The sequence below is a fragment of the Haliaeetus leucocephalus genome, unplaced genomic scaffold (assembly GCF_000737465.1).
Source record: "Haliaeetus leucocephalus isolate CR32 unplaced genomic scaffold, Haliaeetus_leucocephalus-4.0 Scaffold406, whole genome shotgun sequence".
Classification (NCBI taxonomy): domain Eukaryota; kingdom Metazoa; phylum Chordata; class Aves; order Accipitriformes; family Accipitridae; genus Haliaeetus; species Haliaeetus leucocephalus.
The window spans coordinates 1,571,344-1,594,783 of record NW_010972842.1 but is presented as its reverse complement, the minus strand read 5'-3'; the positions used below and the strand labels follow the sequence as shown (position 1 = coordinate 1,594,783).

At 38.1% G+C, this 23,440-nt stretch overlaps 1 protein-coding gene across 1 annotated transcript in view; it reads left to right on the top strand.

Moving 5' to 3' along the window:
- MDFIC (MyoD family inhibitor domain containing) overlaps positions 1-23,440 on the top strand; it is a 50,666-nt gene that overhangs the window by 1,822 nt on the left and 25,404 nt on the right. Inside the window, exons 2-3 of the mRNA XM_010573998.1 lie at positions 77-232; positions 11,743-11,874. Of these exons, the coding sequence (XP_010572300.1) occupies positions 142-232; positions 11,743-11,874 (223 nt within the window). The 5' untranslated portion in view covers positions 77-141. The remainder of the gene's footprint in view (positions 1-76; positions 233-11,742; positions 11,875-23,440) is intronic.

The following is a 23,440-nucleotide window of genomic DNA, read 5'->3' as shown; positions in this document are numbered from 1 at the left end:
TCGGCCCCCCGCCCCGGGCCGCGAGTTTTGTGCGTGAAGCGCGTTAACGAGCCCTTTCGTTTGGTTGTTCCTTCAGGGCGGCGTGTTAGTTTTGGTCGGAGGGGGGGTGCAGGCTCTCTGTGACTCGGTGAGAGCTGGCAGATGTCCCAAGTGAGGGAACCTCTTCCTCCGGGGCCTGAAGGGCCAGAGCAAGCTCCGGCGGAAAGCAGCGCTTTGATCTCTCTCCCTCGAGGTGAGTTGCTTTAAAGTTCCTCTGTAATTGTTGCGCCTGTTATGTGAACCATGCGTTTACTGACTTGTTTTGTGGGTTTTGACCCCTTTTCTCTTTCCCCTCCCCCGACCTCCCCTAGTCGCTGTGGCTTTGTAACGCTTTCGCTTCCACCTCGTTATTGTTTTAAGCAGAAGTTCCTATGTAGAAAATGCAAAAAAACCCGAAGATGCACTGTTGTCAGCACCGGTTCTCAGTACTTGAAAAACTGCAGTCGTTCCGAGGCACATGCTGCTCCTTAAAAATCGCTGGCTTCTTCCTCAGGTTTGTGTTTGTGTTTAGAAGCTCCTTCCTGTAAAGCTCTCGTTCCAGGTCTTGCAGTAAGTTGGGAAAGGTTGATCCAGGAGCGTTTTTCAGGTTGGAGGTCACTTTGCTGTTTCTTTCTTAGATTACTCTGATGCTGCAGCTAAAACGCGTTTCTGGGAGTATTAACTTGTTCCATATCAGCTGTTCAAAAGGTTGTTTAAAAGTACATTCATCTTAAAGAGAGTTTCTTTTAAGTTATGCCTTATTTGCATTTGCACAAAATACATTGGCATTCTGATCACCTTCACGTGGGGAAGTTTGACAAGGTGTCTTGCAGGTTATCCTCAAAATAGGGAGTGTGTTTGCCTCCTGAGTCCTGGTCTGTGAAGATGAGACTTAATTTTTTTTTTTTTTTCTGTTTACAGCTACAGCTTTGTTTTCCAGAATTCTGACAGGAGTTTAAAAAGTCTCTGAAGGAACAGACAAATAAGCTTGTTCAAAAACTGTAACTTTATTCATAACTGGTTAACTGGAGCAGAGCCTGGTAACACAGTTGTGCAACTGTGGATTAAAGATGCAGTCTTGGTTTTGTAACTTGGAAAATCAATAGCTATGTGAAATCAAAGCTGAAGACTCATTTGAGAAACCAGAAAGTATCCGTAGCTAAGTAAAAAATGTTCTGGCAGGGAGACTTATTAAATTGGCTTATACTTATCTTATTGTTGGCTTTTTTTTTTTGTCCTAGAGAATGACTCATAACTTCTAAACAGTAAAAAATAATAATAGAAAAAGATTAGATACAGAAGATGAAGCATGCAGAACTGAACTGTTAGAATCATGTTTTTGCCAGAAACATCAGTATCCATGATACATGTTTATTTTCAATGTGTTGGTTTTATCTGTCATGTGATCAAGTGGCCACACTGGTTAAATCCTGCATGTAGGCCATACATAAAAGTTACTGAAGTTGTAAGTCAGTGAACTCACTAGGCTGGAAAGTGGTCTCACTCTTACAGTGCCCCTTTAAGCTGAGTTTTCACTATGAAGTAAAGTCTTATGGGATTGCATTTTGTAAGATTTTCAATACGTGCTCTTCTTCTTATGGAAGGTAAGGAAACAAATACTGACCTGTCCACGGACAAGTTATGTGCAGGAAATCTGACTGACACAATCACAGCTGTTGAGGTGGAGGATTATAAAGTTAACTTTCTTAGGGATCAGTAAGGTACATGCTGTTTCAGGTTTGCTCACTGGCCACACCTTTCAAGGCACACGCTCAATTTTAAAGCATATGTTATAGTTCACAGAAAGACAAGGGTGGGTTTTTACAGAATTCATCCTTCAAGTACATAATATTTATTCTAATGAACTTAGATTTAAGGATAACTGTGGCTAGTTGTTGCTTTTTTCTAGCCTAAGTCTGTTGGGGAAATGGGGGTGGAAAGAGGAAGAGGTGAGTTCATAACATTTCCAGTCTATATTCCAGCATTTCTGTTGTCAGCTTTGCAGTGTGTGGTTACAGGGTAAGGTAGTCCAGATATTCCAGGACTAAAGATCTAAGATAATATGTCTGGGACTTTGAGTAGCCCCTACTTTTTCTATACTATCCCCAGGACATCCAAAAGTACACTGAATTCTCTAGAATTTGGCAATAATTTTAAAAGCTGTGGTTGAAATTCATATTATTTCTGGAAATAGGCTAGAGATATTTGGAAAAATCTGCAATAATTTGAAATGATAACTACTTTACTTAGTATCACTTCATCATATTTATGTGATGACTCCATATATTTACAGTGAGACACTTTAAATCTGTGTCCACCTAGAAATAAAGATTTTTTTAATCAGGAAAAAACGGCTTATGTTGTATGTATAATAACATCTTAAGTGCATTCTAGTAAGGAAGAATTTTTGATTGGTAACAGCATACTTTAATGTGCTTTCTTTATTTGTTTAACTGGTATAGATACCTTATATCCTGAGAACAAACTTCTCCTCTTCTGTAGTTCTGTGAGGTATCACCAAAAAAATCCAGATCTTCAAAGTGCTCCTTTTGCTTGCTGTCATATACATTCAGGAGCTGAAGCTGAATTTTATTTTTCCATGAAAGGAACAGAAACTTCAACTGAATTTTAAATGTTCAACAAACATCTATCCCACAACCTAATTAAAAACCAGACAAAAGTAATAAAGTTTAGGCAGATTGCAGGGTTATACATCAGTTGTGGACATGGTGAGAACTGTGGGTTGAGACATAGTTTGGCCTACAGATGTGGCATGCTCTGGCTTTCGCAACTTAAAAGAATTTTTGTGTGTTACTTTAACCAATACGCTCTTTCAACATCTCCCCTGTCACTGTTCTTGTTAGTTCATTTTTGACTAAATGCATAAATATTAGTGAGATTATTGGACTTTGCCCCTCCACCGTTAGTGTGCTATGAGAGAGAGCAAATGAAATCATAGCATCTTCTTTCGTGGCAATGTCAATACTCAATTTCAGTCCTTCAACCATTATCTGTGCCAACCGAGTCTGCTGCTCTAAGGCACAGGCTACAGGATGAAAGGTTTAACCTAATTTCTGCAAACATACAGTTAATATTTGCCACATCCTTCCAAAAGCGTAGCTCTACTCGTGCGCCCTTGTTCAAGATCCTGGTCGTGCCGTCTCTCTTCTCCTGTAGCTCCACAGGCCTTGGAATCAAATTGGGACTACTTCTACCTGTGTGCTGTGTAACGTAGTCAGTGAATAGTGTCGTCTCTGTGCTCAGACCACTTCATTTTGGCTGTGATCAAGTATTTTCTCCATTGGTAGGTACCAAAATAATGTCCCTAAGCAAGGAGTGTGACAATTAGTGGCCATTAGTCTCTCTGCTTTAAGGAAAACGTTTCATGTGTTAGAGCTCGTGTCGTGATTATTGCCTGGGCCATGGGTAGACTTTTTTCATTAAATCCTCTGCATTTGAATAAACCGTGGAATATGAGAGAGAAATTCAACAAACGCGAAACTATGTTTAGAGAATCAGGCCACATGTTAGAAAATGTAGGACTGTCATCCATAAAGTATTTGGAATGCTTTTACGTTTGCTTGTTGGTAACTAAATGTAACCTAGAATAACAAGTGAATAATATTTAGCATTCTCAATTTAGAAAGAAAATAAATAAAATAATAGTAATAATAGAAGACCTATTATGAAATTGAGACTGATAATTGCACTTCAACTAGAAGCACTTTCTAATAACTCTTCAGGTGATGGAAGTGCACTAGAATTTATCTTTTTTCAGTGGTGTGGGGGTGGAGGATGGAGGAGTCTAGCAGAAATATTAAGGGCCAAGTTCTGTAAGTGACCATTCTCTCTGGTGCAAATCACGCCAGTGTTGCTGGATGGAGATGCAGTTCTGATTTGGTGTCTGAAGAAACCATATTCAGCAACTCCTACTTCCATTCAGAAAAGTACAAAACCCATGTGCTCCTTTTCAAGAATGTGACTCAAACCTTTTCGTGTTTTCTGTGCTTAACTGTTTTCATGATGAGGAGCACTAAAGGAATGTGCTGGCTAGATGAGATGGGGTGACAGAGGACTTACTGTGGGGAATGTTTGGACATTCTTGAGGCAACGACGATTACTATCACCATAGTTGTTGCACTTTACCAGCAGTGCCTCAGTGTTATGAGTAATGGATTTTTATTTTAACGGTTAACCAGTGCACTCAGATTGCTCAAACTTACCAGCTACTTCCTCTGTATTTGTGTTCCCACTTGCAATCTGACAAGAGTTGAGTGAATCTGTGTTAATTTCTTTTGTCGCTGTCTGTTAGTACTGAGGTGATTATTGAATGTTACTGACTAAAATACCTAAACTTTCATAAGTATCTAACTCCAGTTTGTCATAAAAATATACTTCTGCTTTCAGTTTCACGTGCGTGCCGTTCCAGTAAAGTGATTCATGTCCACATGGGTGTGATAGACTTGTATTTCATAGAGTTGACTGTAAAGGTCTTGCATCAAACTTGAAATACTTGTGTTTCATCTCGTAGGCTAATTTTTTATCAGAATAATTCTCAAATTCCATTCCAGGCCCTCAGAAGTTAGGTTTCTCTTTGTTTTGAACACTTATTTTTTCCTAATAAGTAGCATCCAGCAATGAGTGTGTTATGCTAGTGTTTTCATTTGGATCAGCAGTGCAGTTTTGAAGTGAATCTCCTGTTGGCCCCTGCTTTGGTTTGCATTGTGGAGTGATGCTGGGGAGTGACCTGGAATGGATTCCTTTTGGACAAAATAATCTGAAAGATGCACTGCAGGAATGTGCCTAATGCACTCCAGCCACTAATAAGCCTTCAGTCTTTGAGATTAAATCTGAGAGCTAGTCCAAAGTAGAAAGCCCCTGGAGCATGTATAATATGGAATGTGTCCTTAAAATCAACTCTTTCACTGTACGGGCCCATTTTTATTGGCCCACACTGTTGCTAATACAGCCATAGCCACTGAGTATTGCTTAGCACTTATGTGAAACTAGTTTTGTACACATGTGAAACATTGTTGGATGAATGACACACATAAATTTATAACTGACTGCATGACAATTAGTATGATTATTTGTGAAAAGAAGTTTTCACTTATGTATTTGAACTTTTTAATGCTTTAAATAGTGCAGAGTACCTATTTGCATATTGCTATTAATTTTTAATTTATCACAACTAAAATTTGTCCAGGGCTGTCAAACTTGTATAGTACATTCATAATTGTTCCATAGCTTGCACCTGGAAAATTCTGTGTAAGAGCTTTCCAAGAAGTTCAGTTGAATTGCTCTAATTTTAAGAGACTGATTTTTTCAGTGGCATTTTTGAAGCCATTGAAAGTTGCAATGAGACGTTTAAATGAAAGCCACTGAAATGAAATAAAAACAAATTAGTTATTTTAGTTTTAAAGCAATCAAACATCCAAATGGAGGCTTCCAACTCTGTAATTTGTGGATTATCAATATTAATTAGATTGTACAACCAGTCATTAATGCAATGAGATCGTTTCAGGCAAATCATGAACTGGGATGGGCATTCTGTTACACGAATAGCACAGTTGAACTTGCTTGTTATGTGAAATGCCTAAAAGTTTTAGGCATTTCATGAAGTAGCTGGTGGGTGTTACTGTTAATGCTTGCATTCTGAAACCTGGTATTATTGCGGTTCCTTTGTGTTATTGTTTTGAACAGTGGAATTTTTGGTAGGAAATAGCATCCTCAGTGGTTCCTTGCCAGCAAGGATATTAATGAACAAAGGAAGTGTTAGAAATGCAGTGTTTGCCACATGCTCTTCAATCCCTCGCAACCGCTGTAGGCTTGAGACAGAGAACCGTTTTGTTGTCTTTCCTTTTGGAAACATTCTTCAACTTTTTTGTTCCTCATAGATCTACTTTTGTGTTTGGGTTTTTGGTGGTTTCTTTTTTTTCACTTTTGTAATTTCTGTTTGCTTTGAAGGACAAAATTCCATTCGGGATGGTTTGAGCTTTGCACAGGTATGTTTAAATCTGCGTCTGCTTGTTCAGGGATAACTTGGGCCTCCCAAGGATTCATGTTTGCATCCCAGCAGCTGGGTCAAATTTAGGTGCCGAAGTAAGCTTTGCCCTGTGCTTCCATCATTCCTCTGCCCTTAAACAGTAAAACTGTTGGACTGTTCCTGACTCTGCATTTTTGGAGATCACAATGACTCCACTGTGGCAGTCCATTCTGCTTGTCCCTCTCTCCTCCGTGAGAATGATGCTCTCAGGTTTCCAGAAGCCTTTCCCAGCAGTTGCTTTTGCTTTACTTGTTATTTGGTGTGGTGCGCCCCATTGTTGGTGAACAGAAAATGAATGTGTCCTAGCAACAAAGCCTTCTGTCGTTGCAGCAACAGGATTTTTTAACTCATTTTACATCCACCGTACCCCTGTGTCAATAGGCAAACTATAAAACCTGTTTCTCAAGTCTAGTTTGTCATGTTGCTGGTCAAGCACTCTTACAGTTTGCGTACTTGGAAGAGATGGCCGAGTCAGTATATAGGCTTATGTGTTATCTAATGAATAGAAATCAGCTGCCAATCACACTCCGAGGACGTGCAACCCACTTAATGTGGGTACTTGTTTCCATTTTGTTTTGCGTGTTCAGAGATTGAATATTACATAGTTACTGATATATTAAGGTACGATGCCATGTTTGAACACGCTGAGACCCATTTCTGAGTAAACTCAAGAGACATAGCGGGACGTGTGGGAGCAGCTGGAGTGTGAATGAACAAATGGACAAGCACTTGGAAACAAAAAGTTGGTTGTTTGTGAAAGACTTGATCTTTGAGGTGTGTCCTGCAAATGTACATGCATTACCTATATTTTTGTATTTTCTATCAGTTTTGTATATGTATTTGACATCCACTCAATATGCTCTACATTATCATAGAGAAAGAATAAATGTAGCTCTGAAAAGAGGGATACTTCACTGGGATATTCTAAGAAATTTTCAAGAATTAGTTTGATCTATATCCCAGCAACTTTATAAAGGCACAGAAGACAGGATTGGAAGGGATTGGGACAGATTGTCTTGTATACCCTTCTTGCCTAACTATACATAAGTCTTTCTTGACAGTTCTGGCTATTTGTTAAATTTTCTTTTTGATAAGGCTATTGTAATAGTAGCCTTGTTGCTGACCCAGACTGCTGCCACTATCTGTTGGTGGAATCTTGTAAAATGTATTTGTCACGATGCAAAGCAATGTGTGTAACCAGAGGCACATACTCCAAACTAAAACGGCAGTTAATAATCAATGTTACAGTAGTCTCAATGGTGAAAACAAGTTTTGATTCTATGAAATACATGTATTGCTGTGTAATTTTAAAACCAAATATAAGATGATCATGGTAAAATGAATGTATATACTATAAAAGTGATTTATGTATACTTTAATAATTTCAAATGACAAAAAAAATAGGATTTCACTGTTCGCTTATTTCATGAAACAGTGATTTTGAGATGTGATTAAAATTTTAAATTTTTTCACTAAGTGGCTCACCAGTTGTCCAGAATACAGATATGGTTCGGGCTGTTGCCATCTCAATTCTATACTTTGCCAGCATGTTGTATCTCTTCCTTATTTAAACCTTAAGCTTGCATTAATCTCCACACAAGTGGGGTTTGTGCCCATGCTTACCTTCAGGATAAATCACAGGGTACTCTGTGTGGGTGTCACTCCTGCGGGGCTTCTGTCTAGAAGCTCTTCAGCCCAGGGACTGCTGTTAGTTTAGGAGGGGTGCATAGGCACACACGTTGCTGTTCTGGGGGCTGAACCGTGTAGGTAAGAAGACTATGTTGCTTTTGTGACACGACCTAGAGTAACTTACTGTGGTTTTGAAGAGAGATTGGATTTCTACCTCAGCGCTGCCAGACTCAGAGCATAATGAGTCTTTTCTTTCCATTATTTGAACAGCTAGGAAGAACATCTCTTTTTCTTCTTGGCTGTCAGTTTTGGAGGCTAGTCACATGAGAGTGGAAGGGATGTACTAAAGGAAGCAGAAGCTAAAATACTAAGGAAGTATTACATAAAGATTCTTAAGGTTAAGCTTGAATAAAACAGAGAAGCGTTACAAATTTATTGGAAGATGCGGTAGAAAAAAGCCATACCTGTCTATGGCCAGATCCAGCCATTAGTATTTGTGCCAGCTGTAGGCTTTATTAAAGCTGCTGTGCCACAAGCATGGCACGTCAGAGAAGATTAAGGTCTTTGCGTCAATTCTTACTGGACTCATAAATGTGTTCATAAACTACTTTTATGCACTATTGTTATGGACCTAACACAGAAATAATGGCATCAACAAGACACAGACCCAGGAGTCTTGAGGCTGTCTTCAAGAGTGATTGGTTGTAGTTGGTATGTTGTAGTTGCACCTCTAGAATAATAATTAAAAAAAAGTTATGATTCCATCATCAGCTGTTTATTATAAGGGAATAATCAAGAAATTCTTTTGCACTAAAACTGAGACCTGGTGCACATTCAAGAAAAAACAAATAATCAGGACACCAGCATTTTTCTGTTTTCAGTGTTCTGATGCATCATAAGGGATGTATGAAAAAAATCTTAAATAAGCATGGCTTAAGGTCTACTTTTTCTAAAGCCCCCTTGTACTAAGTCTCGCTCAGATGGAGTTAATTTTGTTCATAGCAGTCCCTGCGGTACTGTGTTCGGGATTTGTGACTAAAACAAGGTTGATAGCACACCAGTGGTTTGACTTTTGCTGAGCAGCGCTTGCACAGTGTCAAGCTTTTCTCTTTTCCCACTCTACTGCTGCAGCGAGTGGGCTGGAGGTGGGCAGGGGGTTAGGAGGGAACACAACCTGGACAGCTGGCTCCGGTTGACCAGAGGGATATTCCACTCCATATAATGTTGGGCTCAGCAATAAAAGCTGAGGAGAAGAGGTTTTGGGAGAGGTAGCCGTTGTTTAGAGCTTGGCTTGGGCATGGGTCTGCTTGTGGGAGGTGGCGAGTGATTGCCTTTGCATCCCTTGTTTTGTTTTTTCTTCCTCTTTCCTTCACTTATTAAAGTATGTCTCGACCCACGAGGTTCCCCAGTTGTGCTCTCTGTTCTCCCCCCTCATCCTGCCAGGGGCTGGGGAGGGAGGGAGGGAGGGAGCTGCCGCGGGGTCCTTGGCTGCTGCCCACGGTCAGCCCACCGCACCCACGGAGCAGCATCCTCCAGGAGATCCGCGGCTCCGGTGGGCGATCCTGGAGTGCAAACTGAGGTGCCAAATGCGTGTCTAAGGGTGCAGGTTTGTGTTATGCACAGTTGTGGGGAGGTCTTCATGTGAATTCAATAGGTCAAAGAACAGACACTCAATCAATGCTGGTTGTTGTAAACTTCTTATCGAAATTGTTTGGTGTTCAATTGCAACTTTTTTTTTTTTACTTTTTAATAGTGCCTCTTTCTTACTTCTTTCTTGTTAACTGTTGTTAACATGGTTTTGACTGGCCGTTTACCATAGCCAGCTAGAATAATAAAAGTAAACATGAAAGATACACATACAGCCTACATCATAGTAAAAAAAAAAGATACTGAACCAAAACCAAGCAGAGGAATGAGAACTAAATCCCTGTGAGTAATGATGACTGGTTGTATTCTGCACTCCTTCAGATTTGTTAGAAAAAAATGTAGTCTAGAACACTGAGGGCCCCATAATACTAACACTGATGTTTCCTTAGAGCCATTCATTGTTTACTACCTGAAATAGTAGGCCTCTGCAAAGTCGTATCCTATACAAGAAAATTGTATACAGTAACTCTGCAGTTTTGTCCTACCGCTGCTGCGTGATACTGTTGTAATCTTGGTGGTGTTAACTGCAGTAAAGTAATTTAAGAGCAAAATCTCTTAAAATAGCTCATTTAAGCTTACTCTGTGTGGAAAGCAGAGTGCTTTTACACTAGCTCTCTCCAGGACGCTACTTATTTTCAGTCTATTTCATGGCACTTTTCAAACACTTTTGGAACACATTTGCACCTAATACCTAACTACACAGGCAAAATCATCAGACTTCAATACAGTCAGATTTGTATTTGATACATATCAGGTAGAAATAATTTGATTCTGATGTCTGTCAAAGCGGTTGAAAAAATCTGGGTTTTTTTTTGTATAGGATGAGTATCTAGGTGAGATTAAGTCATCAGGGCAAGATGCAAAACTCATGGATGCCAATGGATATCTTCCCAGTTACTTCAGTAACTTTATGCCAATCCCAGTGAAATGATTCATTTCAGGATGGGCTTGAGGAAGTATTGACAAGTTTTTGAAGAAATGGTGATGGGAGGGAGGGCTGAGAGAGAAGTACCATGGACGCAGCTGGGTCAGACATTTCAGAGGCAGAAATTAATAGAAGGGGAGCAGCAGTGCTTGAAGGCAGGTGCTACTATACATACAGTATAGCATATATTATTTTGAGTGATGTTCAATGCCTCAGTTTAATAGGGTGGATAACAAAGGCAGAAAGTTAGGATTTAAAATCAAACTGCTGTTGGTTACATAAAGAAACTAACCTTTAATGTGTCGCAGTAGCAATAAGTGATTTTTTCTGTGTCTCGACTGGAATCATTGCTTTACTAGAGGATATAGTATCATTACATTGGGATAAGTGGTTTATAAACACGTTCTTGTTTGAAACAAATAAATAGAGCTAACAGACTTTTCAACAGTTGCTTGTTTAGATTTACTGTAAATATTAAATGTTTTATGTATACTCAAAAAGTACTTGAGACTGAAAATATTTAGTGTTTTACAGATCCCTTGAGTAAGTGATATAAACTGATAATCTGTCACTGTGAATAATGAACAAAGTAATTCCAGATTTGGAAATGTTTCCTTGAATGCCAGTAGGAAAAACCTGTAGCAATCAAGAACAGAAAGATTTTTGTGTGCGAATTTGACAATTGAAACATTAATGACAGCGAAAATGAAAGCTGTCACTTACCTTGGTTTGAGAAAATGCAGGTCTGCGTGTGTTAACTGGCGAAATCATCAAAACAACAAGATCTACTATCTTGTGAAATAAGCTTAAGAATCCATCAAATAACCTTAAGGTTATTTCCCTGCATCTTGTATCTACTCGAAGAGAAGAAATCATTTTTCCTTTCATCATAGGCTAAACGTTGACTTCTATTCAGGAATGGCTTTTAAAAGGCTATTTTTTTCAATGAAAAATAGGTAATTGTGTTATAATAAATTTTTTGAATTTCTGTACTAATCAGTTTTGAAGTTTCAACAATATTTATCTTATAATTATATGTTCAATTGTAAATAATAGAGAACAGACTTTTGTGGCATTTTTGTGGCTTTTGTATGCCAGGGCCACATGTATATGGGCAAAAAAGAATGTTTTTTTGTGTGACAAAGCGATTCAAATTTTCATCTGAAAATATTGTGGAAGGTAACTAAATATAAACAAACTCAACTGTAAATTGCTGTTACAAAAGCTGCCGAGTATTATTTTGCGTGATTAAACACAATATGACTAAAAGACGTTTTTAAAGAGGAATTATTCTGGTCTGGACAAGAGAACAAATTAAAAATCAACTTTATTAGGAATTATTTCAAAGGTAACTACATGAGAATCTAAGACAAGTTAGATTTTATGCTGTCTTGTTTTTAATTTTCAAAGATGAGTTTTATTCACATAGAGGAAAAATACCACCGAAACTAATATCTTCGCTTTTCTTTTGACTTAGAAAAGACTGACCAGGAGAATACTGTGGCAGGAGATAAAGACATAAAACAGCCTTCCAGTAACCAAAGTATACAACCAGAGATACAAGACCAGTCCGTCTGGGGAAATCACACTGATGGTGACCTCATCAGAAGTAAGTATTTCCAGAACAAATTGCTGTCATTTAGGCTTGCTTTCAAAGTGTAGCGGGATACTGCCTGTTGACTCAGTTAAATGTGTGTCAAATGCAATTCTGTTGCAACTGTAATGCCTATCTACCAAATTTATTTCTGAGTGACTCCTGTCAGCATGCATAAGCAATGAGTTCAAAGAAAGGTGTGATTTGAGTGGTATAATATAGACATCTGTAGTGTCTACATTTTAAAGCTTTTTACGTTATATTCTTCTCTTATCATTCATAATGGGATCTGTATATTTTTTAGGTATATGAGCTGCAGTATGCAACTCTGCTAGGTGTCATCACCCTTAATTTCTCAGGTTGTACTTTTAAGTGGCAGAGTAAACTATGCTGAGAGGAGTTGCTTCCAGATGCACTGAGTACTGGTCAGGTGTAAGTTTGTAGAGTTTTGAATCCTAAAGCAGTTACTCCTTTGAAAACTAGAAGAATGCTGTAAGACAAGGTCAAGGTTTTAGACCTGTACTATGGATCTGTGGGGTTTTTTAATTAGTTTTTATAAGTCCACATTCCTACTGTATGTCCTGGATGCTTTAAAACATGAAAAGGTATGCAAGATTATTCCCATTTTTCTGTCTTGAACTGAAGATCATATGCTGTCCAAAAGATCATCTTCAATTGCACCCTCCTGAGGTGAAAATATTTCTGTCAACTGCCAGAGCTAATACTATTTCAAAATTATTTGAATGCTTGAACGTTAGTTGCTCATGGGAGGGGCAGCATGAGAAACTTCTCTAATTACAGGGTGTATTCAGAAAGCAAATGGACTAAATGCTGAATGGTGCTCCAGCTCTCCGAGATCGTTGTCTGACCACACACTTCAGGGTCAGTCTGTCTTTACACTGTATACGTACTGCGCTGTAGACAGTGGGATAAACTGATATTTCTGAACCTGCTGTTGTCATAACTGGTGATATTCTCTGGAGTTACCTCCAGAGGTAGTTTCTTTTTAGGTGTTTTTTTGGTTGTTTTGTGGTGTTTTTTTAATCTTCTCTATACAATCAACTTCTCCTGAACTTTGTATTAGCATTAGAAGTTCTTTTCAAATCTTGGTTAATCCTTTTTTCTAAATAATGAATCCCAGTAAATACTTATACCCTCAATGTATTGAATAGTTATCTAGATCCTTTACAGGAAACTTGAATTTAGCATGTCAGATGTTTATCTGACAATTAAAAAATAATTCTTAAAGGGCTGTAAAGAGGGAGAATTGTCCTGCACAGCTTGAGAGTTTGCTTAATCCCAAAAGATTATTATTTTACACCTAACTGTCCCTGGACAAGCAATTGCTTTGTGCTTGTGTTGAGGACATGGAAGGTGCGTATGGCATCTGCAGCTTTTGGAGTGGCCTCCTTCTCATTTCCTCTTCCTAGAGGCTTCCTTATGCCCAGAGCGGTGGGAAAGCAGATTTATTTCGTAGCAGTTAGCAGCATGCGTGAACTATGGAGGAAGGGAGCAAGGACAGTCGGGTGGTGCTGTGCCTCCTCTAATCCATTCCATTCACTGCAAGGACATATGGTAGTGGCTGCACTGGGGAGGTGGGAGAGGAAAAGATAATTTTTTTCAACTTATAGTAGAAATTGCAACAGATTGTGCAAGTCCTTGCTAAGTGACTTGACAGTTATATGCAGTTATATGTCTCTTCAATGGGAGGGTTATCTCCTGCTGAATTAAAAAAGTAACAGGGAAAAGGGCAAAGATAGGATAAAATTCACAGGTATAATGTACTGCTCCAGTTTGCATAACTGTGCTCCTCCTGGAGTCACTAGTAGTTTTACGTTTGACTGACTTTGTGAAAAGCAAGTTCAGGTGAAAGCTGAAAGCTGGAAGTTTCTAAAATTCCTAATCTTAATAATTGAATTTTGTATAGTAGTGGCTTTATGGAACTATTGGCTTTATTTGAGTAGGTGCTATGATGCAATCCTCTCTTTGTTTCAAATTCATGATTTTTATTAACCTTTAATATTAAAGTTGTCTAGATGGAAGAAACAAAAAAGATGAAATTAAAGGAGCTTCTTTTTCTTCTTTTTTGGGGGCTGTGGCTATGAGTAGAGAAGTCTGTTCTACTTGAAAAAATTGAGGAACAGTGTTTGGCTCAATTACAAGTACTTCTTGTAGTTTACAAAGGTTTTACAGCTTGATCGACCTAGTAACTAAAGTTTGAAAAATTGGACAAGTAGAGCAAAGAGAAGCTTGTTTATCACAAGCATTACTTAGGTATTTAATCTTAAATAACAGGTATCGTAGCTCAGAATGGCTGTGATTCAACCAGATCTATTACCCCACTAGACTAAAGTTTGCAGAATATTGCATATTAAAAGAAGCTTGAGGTTAGAAATAAACAGTGTTTTGATTATTACAGTCTATTTTAAAACTGTTTCTTTAAATTGTTTTAAACGGGGCATACTTCAATTTTCTCAGGTATTAACAACTATTCACCACTATCCTAATGATTCAGTTTCTTTTTTTCCCATACAGATTGTTTTCCACCCCCACAGTTGATACATACTCCATTGGTGTTAGCCTTAGTTTTCACTTTATAAATGTTTCCAGTGTTTAATTTCCAAGGTTTTCCTTGTTTGCAGCTGTTTTATCCTGCTGTTATATGGACGTAGATTAATCAGTTTTATTGGCACGCCAACAACGAAGTCCAGTGTTAGAGACTCTATAATGACTTCATTATGTATGATTTCTCATTTGCACTTGTGAACTCAGTTTACCAGGCAACATCAATAAACTCAGATGCTGCCCCCGTTTTCCACAGTAAGATGTTTTCAGTTCACGTTGCCCTGCCCTTGCAGTCCTTTTCTCAAGCCCTCTTTTTTTAATCTCTAGATGATGATATTTCCCCCAGATTAGCCCTTTCCTCACCTCCTTTGGAGCATCCCTCCTCTCCCCGAATGAAAACATTCATAATACCCAGGGTAAATGGGTAATCTTATGGGAAGCTTCAACCAAGGAATTAATCATTTTTGAAGAGAGCTTGAGAGTCAAAAGGTTACTGTACGCTGACATATAAAAAGGGAAGAGCTAAATAAGAAGAAAATGGTTATATTACCCTTCTGTATTAATTGTTAATGCACTTGCATAACTGTTACTGGAGTACCACGTTCAGCTGGAGAAGGGTCAGGGGAGAACCACAGATATCTCAGGAATGACTGGAGTAGTTGAAAACATGCCTTATTCTGGAAAAACTCCTGGAATTCAGTCTGTTTAGTGTTAACAAGGAGGGTAAAGAGGGGCTTGCCTGGTCCCTAAGAAGCATGATACCACAAGGAACGGCAATTTGGTAAGACAATTCTTCAACTGTAGCAGACAAAGAGAGAGCTAGATGTAATACCTGGAAGTTCAGTTAGACTAGAAATAAGGTGTACATTTTTTAACAGAGTATTTGATAACAGGAAGAACTGCCAAATAGTTGGTGTTTTTAGGTGTGTTAAATTGGCTTTATTCTTCACAAGGTGGCCATTGCTATCCATATCCTTCAGTTTTAGAACCTGAGTAAGGGAGAGTCTCTTTTGCATAGCAGTTCCCCCAAATTGGGATAACCTCTATATTTTTCAGCTCAGGTATTCTTCAAGGTACTGTTGAGATCTATTCCTTTCCCTTCACAGATGTGCACATATTTTGTATTTTATTTCAGGCTGTAGAGGTTCTACTTTTTGAAAAGAGCTTAGCCTTAGAATAGCTCCATCTGCTTTTCTGTCTTCGGCAGTGCATTTTAAATATTTGCAAACGCCTTCTGCTTATTTTCATTGTATGATCTGGTGGCCTGAAATGGAGATGTTCTGCTTCTGTTATTATTCACCTTTGGCAAGTGAGGAAGAGTGGATGTTAAAACATGCGGCAGGGATGTTAAAACTTGTGGCTATAGGAATGAAGCCATAGGAGGTTTTGCTGCTCCGTGCTACCACAATGCCCCGCTTTGTTCTTTGGGAAAGGTTGGGGATTTTTCCCCCCCTCCTTAAAAAAAAAAAAAAAAAGGTGGATTTCAGAATATTTAGGCAGAATTTTTACAGAGGGTACTGGGTCGTCATCAATGTGTGCTGTTATGCAGAGGAAGGAATGTTTAGGAGAGAAGAAAATGCCAGTCTTGAACACTATTTGCTTGTGAGGATTTAATCTCCTTTCCAGTTCTCAAGCAGGACCTTAGCTATGTGATATTTAAGAAAACAAAAAACATCTACCATAGATTCAAATTGTCATGAATAATTGATTAATAATAATCCAATTCTCAAGATTAAATACCTAAAATATGCCCATGTTTTACAGATAGAAAGGTCATTGCTATCCATCATTTCCTAGCTTCAATTGCCTCTTTCTCCTCCATGAAAAAACCTCCTGATAAGAGTGGTTCTTCAGAGAAAGGGATGCTTCATTCAATTCTGTGGGGATTAAACAATTTTACATGTTCTTGTGCCCACTATTTTATTTACTACATTCTTCTTTATTGCATTTTGTTTTATTGAGATATAAACCTAGATATTTTTATTTTTGTTTTCTGTATTTTTATGTTGACATTTTTACTTTACATGACTATTTATTTAATTTTAATGTCTGGAGATTCGCTTTTCCTTCTGGCTAAGTAAGTGAGTGATTTCCTTAGTTTAAATTATGCACTTTGGGTTTGGGACTTTTTTCCCCAACAAGAAGAAGAAAATCTGCCGTTAGAACTGTTCTTTTTGTTTTATATAAATCCAAATATATCTTCTTGGATCATTTATGGTACACAGTCATCTTACAATTATTGTGATTTCAGGTGATTGTGTTTATTCTGTCCAAAAAATAGTGCAGAGTGCTTGAGATAATTTAAACGGTTCTCTTCAAAGCTAGAAAGTATGACAGATGTGGTCTTCCTGCAGCATAACTGAGTGTGTGAGTACAGAAATCGTGCAGAATAGATTAATGGAAATTATTCAAAATAATTGCTGAGTCTGAAAGGTGTATTCTTTTAGTTAAAGAAGCGATTTATGTACCATGTTCCAAAAATACTCAGGTATAAAAAAGTGTGAGCCTATGACTGACCAAAACTTTAATCAGTTCAGTGCTTAAATACAGGAATGCACTATTTGATATGTAGATCCTTCTTTAAAAAAGATAAATCTTTGAGGAATCTGGCCACTAGAAGTAGTGGAGGTGTGAAGGTCCTCCTTGCGAACTCCTCTCTCAGAGATTTTCTCATCCTCTCCCCAGCAGAGAACTAGCCTGTGTTACTTCTGTTTCTCCCCGACCTAGAAGATCTTTTACTACTTCTGTTCCAAAAGTCCTCAAAAAAAAAGTCCTCAAAAACCTCCTCTCATGCCTATTGAGGAGCCTGATGGGTTTTTAACTTCTTCCCAACCAGCTGTAACATGGCTGACAACACACGCATTTTTTGAAACATTCTTCAAAAATACTGTGCATCAGCTAGTTCCATTAGCACAACACAGGTGGTAAAATGTGATTTATTAGAATAGTTTTGTACTGTTTTTGGCTGGGAAAGAGTTAATTTTCTTCATAGCTGCTTACCCGCGTTACACTGTGGCAAGTTTTCAGCCACTAAATAGTGAAATATGACTTTGATTTTATAAACTGGAAGAAAGCTAACTAAGTATAGCAAGTTGTACAGCATATTCAGAGTGTTCATGCCAGTCAAGATAAAGCATCTCATAAAGGTGGTAGTGAAAATTATGCTGTTTAACAAAATTTTGGAGTTCTGTTGGCTTACGGGCTGGCCAGTGTGTTGTGCATCAGAAGCACTAGGACCTGTGAAGGACCCATGGGTTTCCTCCTACTGGTGATGCACCAGTTGAAGCCGAGAAGAATGAATACTAGTGCTCTTGCAGTAGGCTGAGGAATACAAATGAGAAATCAGAAGCCAGTGCTATCAGGATACCAAGAGACCAAATATTTTCAGTATTCCAAATAAACTAACTGGAGTTTGCAGCTGGTGCGCACATACGCCACCGGAGCTTATGTTTGCTACTGTTCACCTGATTCTTGATGATTCAGCTGGCGTTGTTTAGATTTCCCTCCTCCTTTTTTTAATGCATAAAGGTGATGCACTCTTTGCAGTCTCTATCTGGAAGACTTCTGCAGAAAGTTAGGGCTTTTCTTGTTGGAAGTTTATCCATCTTCTCACCATTTTGATTTCCCCAAGGAATTTCTGGGAACACAACTCTCAGCGGAGACAATTTTACATCCAGGGATTTTCACACCTCATTGTAGCACAACCATAGTATTTTCATTTAATTTTCATTTCACCCTCTCCTGGGCAGAGATACATTTTCACATATAGCTGTAACCTTACAGTTACGATCTTTGGAGTTTAAGACTGGGTCTTTGGTGTTTGCAGAAGTCGCCCGTGGAGCAACCCGAGTGTTGCTGAAGTTAGTAGTCCCTCACTTGTCAACAGAGCTGCTGTGGGATGCAGATGTTTTCTCTGTAGCATCTTCCCTTTGACTCTAGGTTGAATGTTTTGAAGCAATGCAGTTAATGATGGTGAGGTGCGAGAGGTGAGGGATTTGTATACTCTGTGGTGACTCCATGTGGAGAAATAAACTTCTTGCTGTTCTTGATCCATTTACAGAACAGTAGTCAAACTTCAGTGAGAACTTTAAACTACACCAGATGACCACAAGATAGATGCATGTATTCTGCATATCACTGGTAGCCAGAATTACCCGGAGCCTATCATTTTCTGTTTTACCTTACTTCTGACTCTCAGAACATCATCTGAATTTATGGTCTGAGGCTGGGGAAGTTTGGATGGCAGTAATCATCAGTACCACACAAAGGTGAAATTCTTCAAGTAACGTGAAGATTACTGTGCTTGCTGTGTTTGAGCCTGAAGTAAATTGTATCTTAATTTCAGAATATTTTCCTTTGTTGTACTGGTACTGTCTCAGAATTAATGTGCTGTTATGCCTAGGTGGGAAAGAGTATTTATATTCTTTTCTTGATTAGTTCTTCCTATAGGGGAAAAAGTACAATATATTTGTAGTGGTTCCTTAAAGAGGAAGAGTAGTAAAACTCTGACTGCATTTTATGTGAAATATTATACTACAAACCCAATGAGTCAGTGTGGTTTCAGTCTGCTATTTTCAGTACGAACGGTATTCAGTTAGCCATTTTTAGCAAAGAAAACACCAAATTACAAGGTGCGTTAAAGTATTGTCATGCAAGTTGTACTTTTAGGAACCTGTTTTCTGGCAAAAAAATGTCTTGAACTTAAACTATGGCAAAAATTCTCTTAGTTTTTTTCTTTTTTATTTTATATTTGCTGTCATGTGTCACGTGGAATGCTTGGAATAAGTTTATAGAGCTGAAAAGTAGTACTGTATATTGGGTGTACATAAAAATAATTAAATTAATTCTTCAAAATTTAGAAAGCCAAAATAGTTTTTAATCTTTTGAATTTTGTATTTACTGATAAAAAAAGTTAAAGGTGAAGAGGGGCTCATGGTCACAGCAGAAGGCTTAGCTAAGTAATTATGGTTAAACAGTTTTCTTCCTTATATAGCTATCCAGAGGAAAGAAAGGTCTGAATACTACTTATTTGTTCTGCATTCTGGTAGTATGTGCAGTGCAAAAGGACCCAAAAGTACCTTTCCCTGAAGGTATTTTTGTAAAGGACAAGGAAGAATAGGAGCCTATGACCTATTTGCGTGTTGCAGTGGTGGTTTTTTGTTTTCCCTTTAAAAAATTAAAAAAATTAAAAAAATTTCTTCATGATCCAAACCCAAAGGATCCCTTTGAAAAACATTCAAATGTCACACAGCTGTGGTCACTCAGGCTATTTCTAATACAGGTTTTGTTAATTCATTATACTGATGAGGTAGGCCTCCAGAAATATTGAGGCTTGATTTAAGAGAATGATGAATTATTTGCCACCTGAGCCTAACGATTTTTAAATGAACTGTAGTGTTCCAGCATGTGAGAAACATGTTTTTGTATGGAGACTGCTCTTGAAATTTGTGATCATGAAATGCAAACCCATGGCATTCTAACACAAGAGCTTTCAAATTCTGAGTTTTGTGTCTGGACCCATGACACTTAGAGACTTAAATTTTACTTTTAAACCTGCTTCCCTCTAATTCTATGCAGTATGTCAATTATCAATTTTTTACTCTAATCTGAAGCTATAAATATTATGACACTTGTTTAGAGAAAATTGTAAGATTTAGCAATGCTAATGTTAATTAAAGCAGAATTTCAACTAAGAGACTATTTCCTTTTGCAGAGGTTCCTCAAGCTTAAGTGAGTTTTATTGATTTACAGCTCAGACTTAAGGTTGTATAATGTTTGCATAAAATGTTATGAAGTTTGCTTTTGAGACAAGTCAAGTAGAGCAAACTGTTAGACAAGCCTATAAAATATGTGGCCTATGAGTCAGATTTGACCTTCAGGGCAAGTTTTTGCCTCTGAGAGACAGCATAAGGCATTTGCCCGTTCCTCGGCAGAGCAGGAGCGAGCCTGCCTTCTCTCTGGGTAGCTCTAAAATACATCTTTCTTCAAAAATAAAACCTGTTAGCCAGTTAGAAGGCATGTGCCTTTTCCCATATCTTTATTAGGACAGATGCATATTTTAACTGCATCCTGTAAGTTGCAAGTTGAAATAAAATTCACATTTTAACAGAAAAGCAATGAAAGATTATTACGCTGACCAAAATTGGCCATAAGAGCAGTGTCAAACCAGAGTGAACATCTTTTAGAACTGTACAATTCAGAAATACAGGAGATTAGTGAACAATACTCTTTTTGTTTGCATTTCAAAATTAAGGAAACATTAAGTTTTGGTGAGAAGATTTGGGTTCAGCTTACCTGGAAACATTTGTCTGAATGATCAAACTGAGTTTTTCACAGAGGTGATGCAAAAAAGTATTTGGATGGTGAGGCAGGATACAGAGCTAACTTTGGGTAATATACATGTAGTTTTCATATATGTAATTTTATTAAATTACACCAGCTGATTTAACAATTCAGTATTCCTTATCTCACTATTTCCCTATCTCAATATGTATTCTTTTTACTGTGTGCTGACTTTTTAGTGATCAGTCACTGTCATAAAATCAGTATTGACAAATATTTTTATATGGGAAGAGATCTTTCAGTGGCACCATACGCTAATCACTCTATAACGTATCTAGCAGTCTACATTCATGCATCTGAAGTAGTTATAAAGATCTTCTACATGTTTTGTAACAGTCTTCATCACAGCCATTCTGTAAACTGTTCTGTGCTGGATCAAGACTTGGAAACTTGAAACTAGTGTGAGTTTTATATTTACAACAAATAAGACAGTGTTTAACTTTGGAAAGATATGAAAGGGAAAAAAACAGTGCACAACACCATTTTGAAAGAGGAATTCTAGTAAAAGTTATCTTTTTTTCTCCCTTCCTCTTCCTGTTCCTTTCCTTTGACTGTTACTTCACGTACTTCTCTGTCCACTTGATCTTCTGATTCCCATCTGTAGAGTAGTGTTACGCCTGAGGAATCTTTTCCCTACAATTTAATCGATAAACTCAACCTTAATTTTAAATAAATCACTGTTTGGCTTTAACCATTTGTGTATTACAGGGCATCTGCTACTCTAGCTCTGTGAGAAGAACAGCCTAACAGAGAGACCTCATTTGCTGTGCTATGCTCTCTCCTTCAACAACAGAAAATAATCTGGCAAAAGCTTGCATTCGTTATCGCGTCTGCATCCACACCGGGGATTCTGCTGGGATAGCTGGAATACGGCAAGAAGTTTAGGTCTTGTTATCAATATTTTGTTGGATGTTTGTGGAACAGGTCCTTATGGAAAAGGAGAGAAGACTTGTTTGATAGCACAGGGAAGGTTCCTGTAGAGTAATCCCCTTTGCTCTCAAAACTTAGAGTTAGAAATCCATTTCACAATGACTAGCACAGAATGGCACTTCAAAGTTTTGATCATTAAAAAAAAAATTGCTTTAGAAATTATGGTATTTTTGGAAGAAAGTAGAGGATATGGATTGGTGATATGATAGAAAGAGAAGCGGTGGCTATCGTGGTGGAGTCAAAGTTGGAAGAGTGCTAAAGGCTTGTTCCCATTCTTAATAAATTGCTCTGCATCCTCTTTCCCATATTAATTTTATAAAGTAAAAAGAGAGAGAAAAGACTGACCCATCGCTATCATAGTTTCTGTCTAAGCCATTTTTCTCTTTGCTGTTTGCATAATTTTCTCTAACGCCCCTTTCCCTCGTTTTGTTGTTTGTTTGAACAGTCCTTTTTCCTCTTTCCCCACTTCTTTCTCTGTTACAATTACGCATCTGTAAGCAATGACAGGAAGGTTGTGCTTAGAGGCTGACTGGAAATTTTTTTGAAGTGCTTCAGTATAAAGGCCTGCTCACTTCAGCTTCTGTGTGGTATCAACATTTAAGCTATTTTGTAAGTAGCAATGAACCTTCCAATTAGAATGACTGTTTTGACTATTGGAGAATTAACAGTAAATTAAACATCATGAAAAGATACTGTGCATTCAGGAAAAAAACCCAAAACAACTGTTAAATATTACAACACACTATGAAAATCTTAGCTTCTGGAGTCATGTGATTATGTGAGATTTAAATTTTCATAAAATAGACAAAAAACTAACCTGGTCTTCGTCTGTAGCTACTGACAAAAGCTGAAGGTTAAAGACTCAAAATTGAGAATGCCAATAAAAAGGATGTATTTAAAAATAAAATATTGATGATTTTTGAGTAGTTTGGCTTGGCAGTACTGCACTGTACAGAAGCAAGGAGTTATGTCTAAATTAGCATAACACTCATTAAATATAAGGTGGTAGGGAGATGTTCCCATCGTGAGTTGTTAATTCCAGCAGCCTAAGGAACTGCTACGGCACAATAAAATGTAGCTAGTTGTGCCGAAAGAACAGGAAAGAAAAGGGTGCCGGAATCAAGTGGCAGGGCTATGGCAGCAGTGCAAATAAAATGGCAGATGGCACGAATCTTTAGTAGAGTGGATAAGGACGTATCCAAAAAAAGCGTCGTTCTGTCCTTTTGGCAGTTGTTTGAATGGTTTCCTAAGAGCTTTCTCGTTCGGGGCCAAGAAATGCAAGAAGTGCGCCTGCGATGTTTCCCAAGCACGGAACAGCTGCGGAGCACAAAGGGACGGAGGCAGCGGTTCGGCTCACCCATCGCCAGCCTGGTCGAGCTGCTGGTGCTGCTGGTGGCACGAATGCTTTTGTGGGGCCGAAGGCTTGTGTCGGCAGTGGAGGAAGGTTGTTTGCGTGTGATGTAGTTCATGGCTCCACTGTGAGACGAGGGTTGCTGCTGTACTTTGGATCTTTTTGGGTAGGAGGAGGTTGCTGCCTCAGCTGTGACTTTTTAGAGCTCATGAATTGTAAAAGGACCAAAAAGGATGAAAAAAAAAAAGTAACTAAGTTCTAATGCTTTCACTTAAAATGCTGTTTCTTTTCTGTGAAATCCTTCACCTTATTTGCAAAATCTTGTAACAAAACATCTTTACATGTAAAAATGGACACTTTTCAGTATTATGCATAACATTCACATAGCACAGA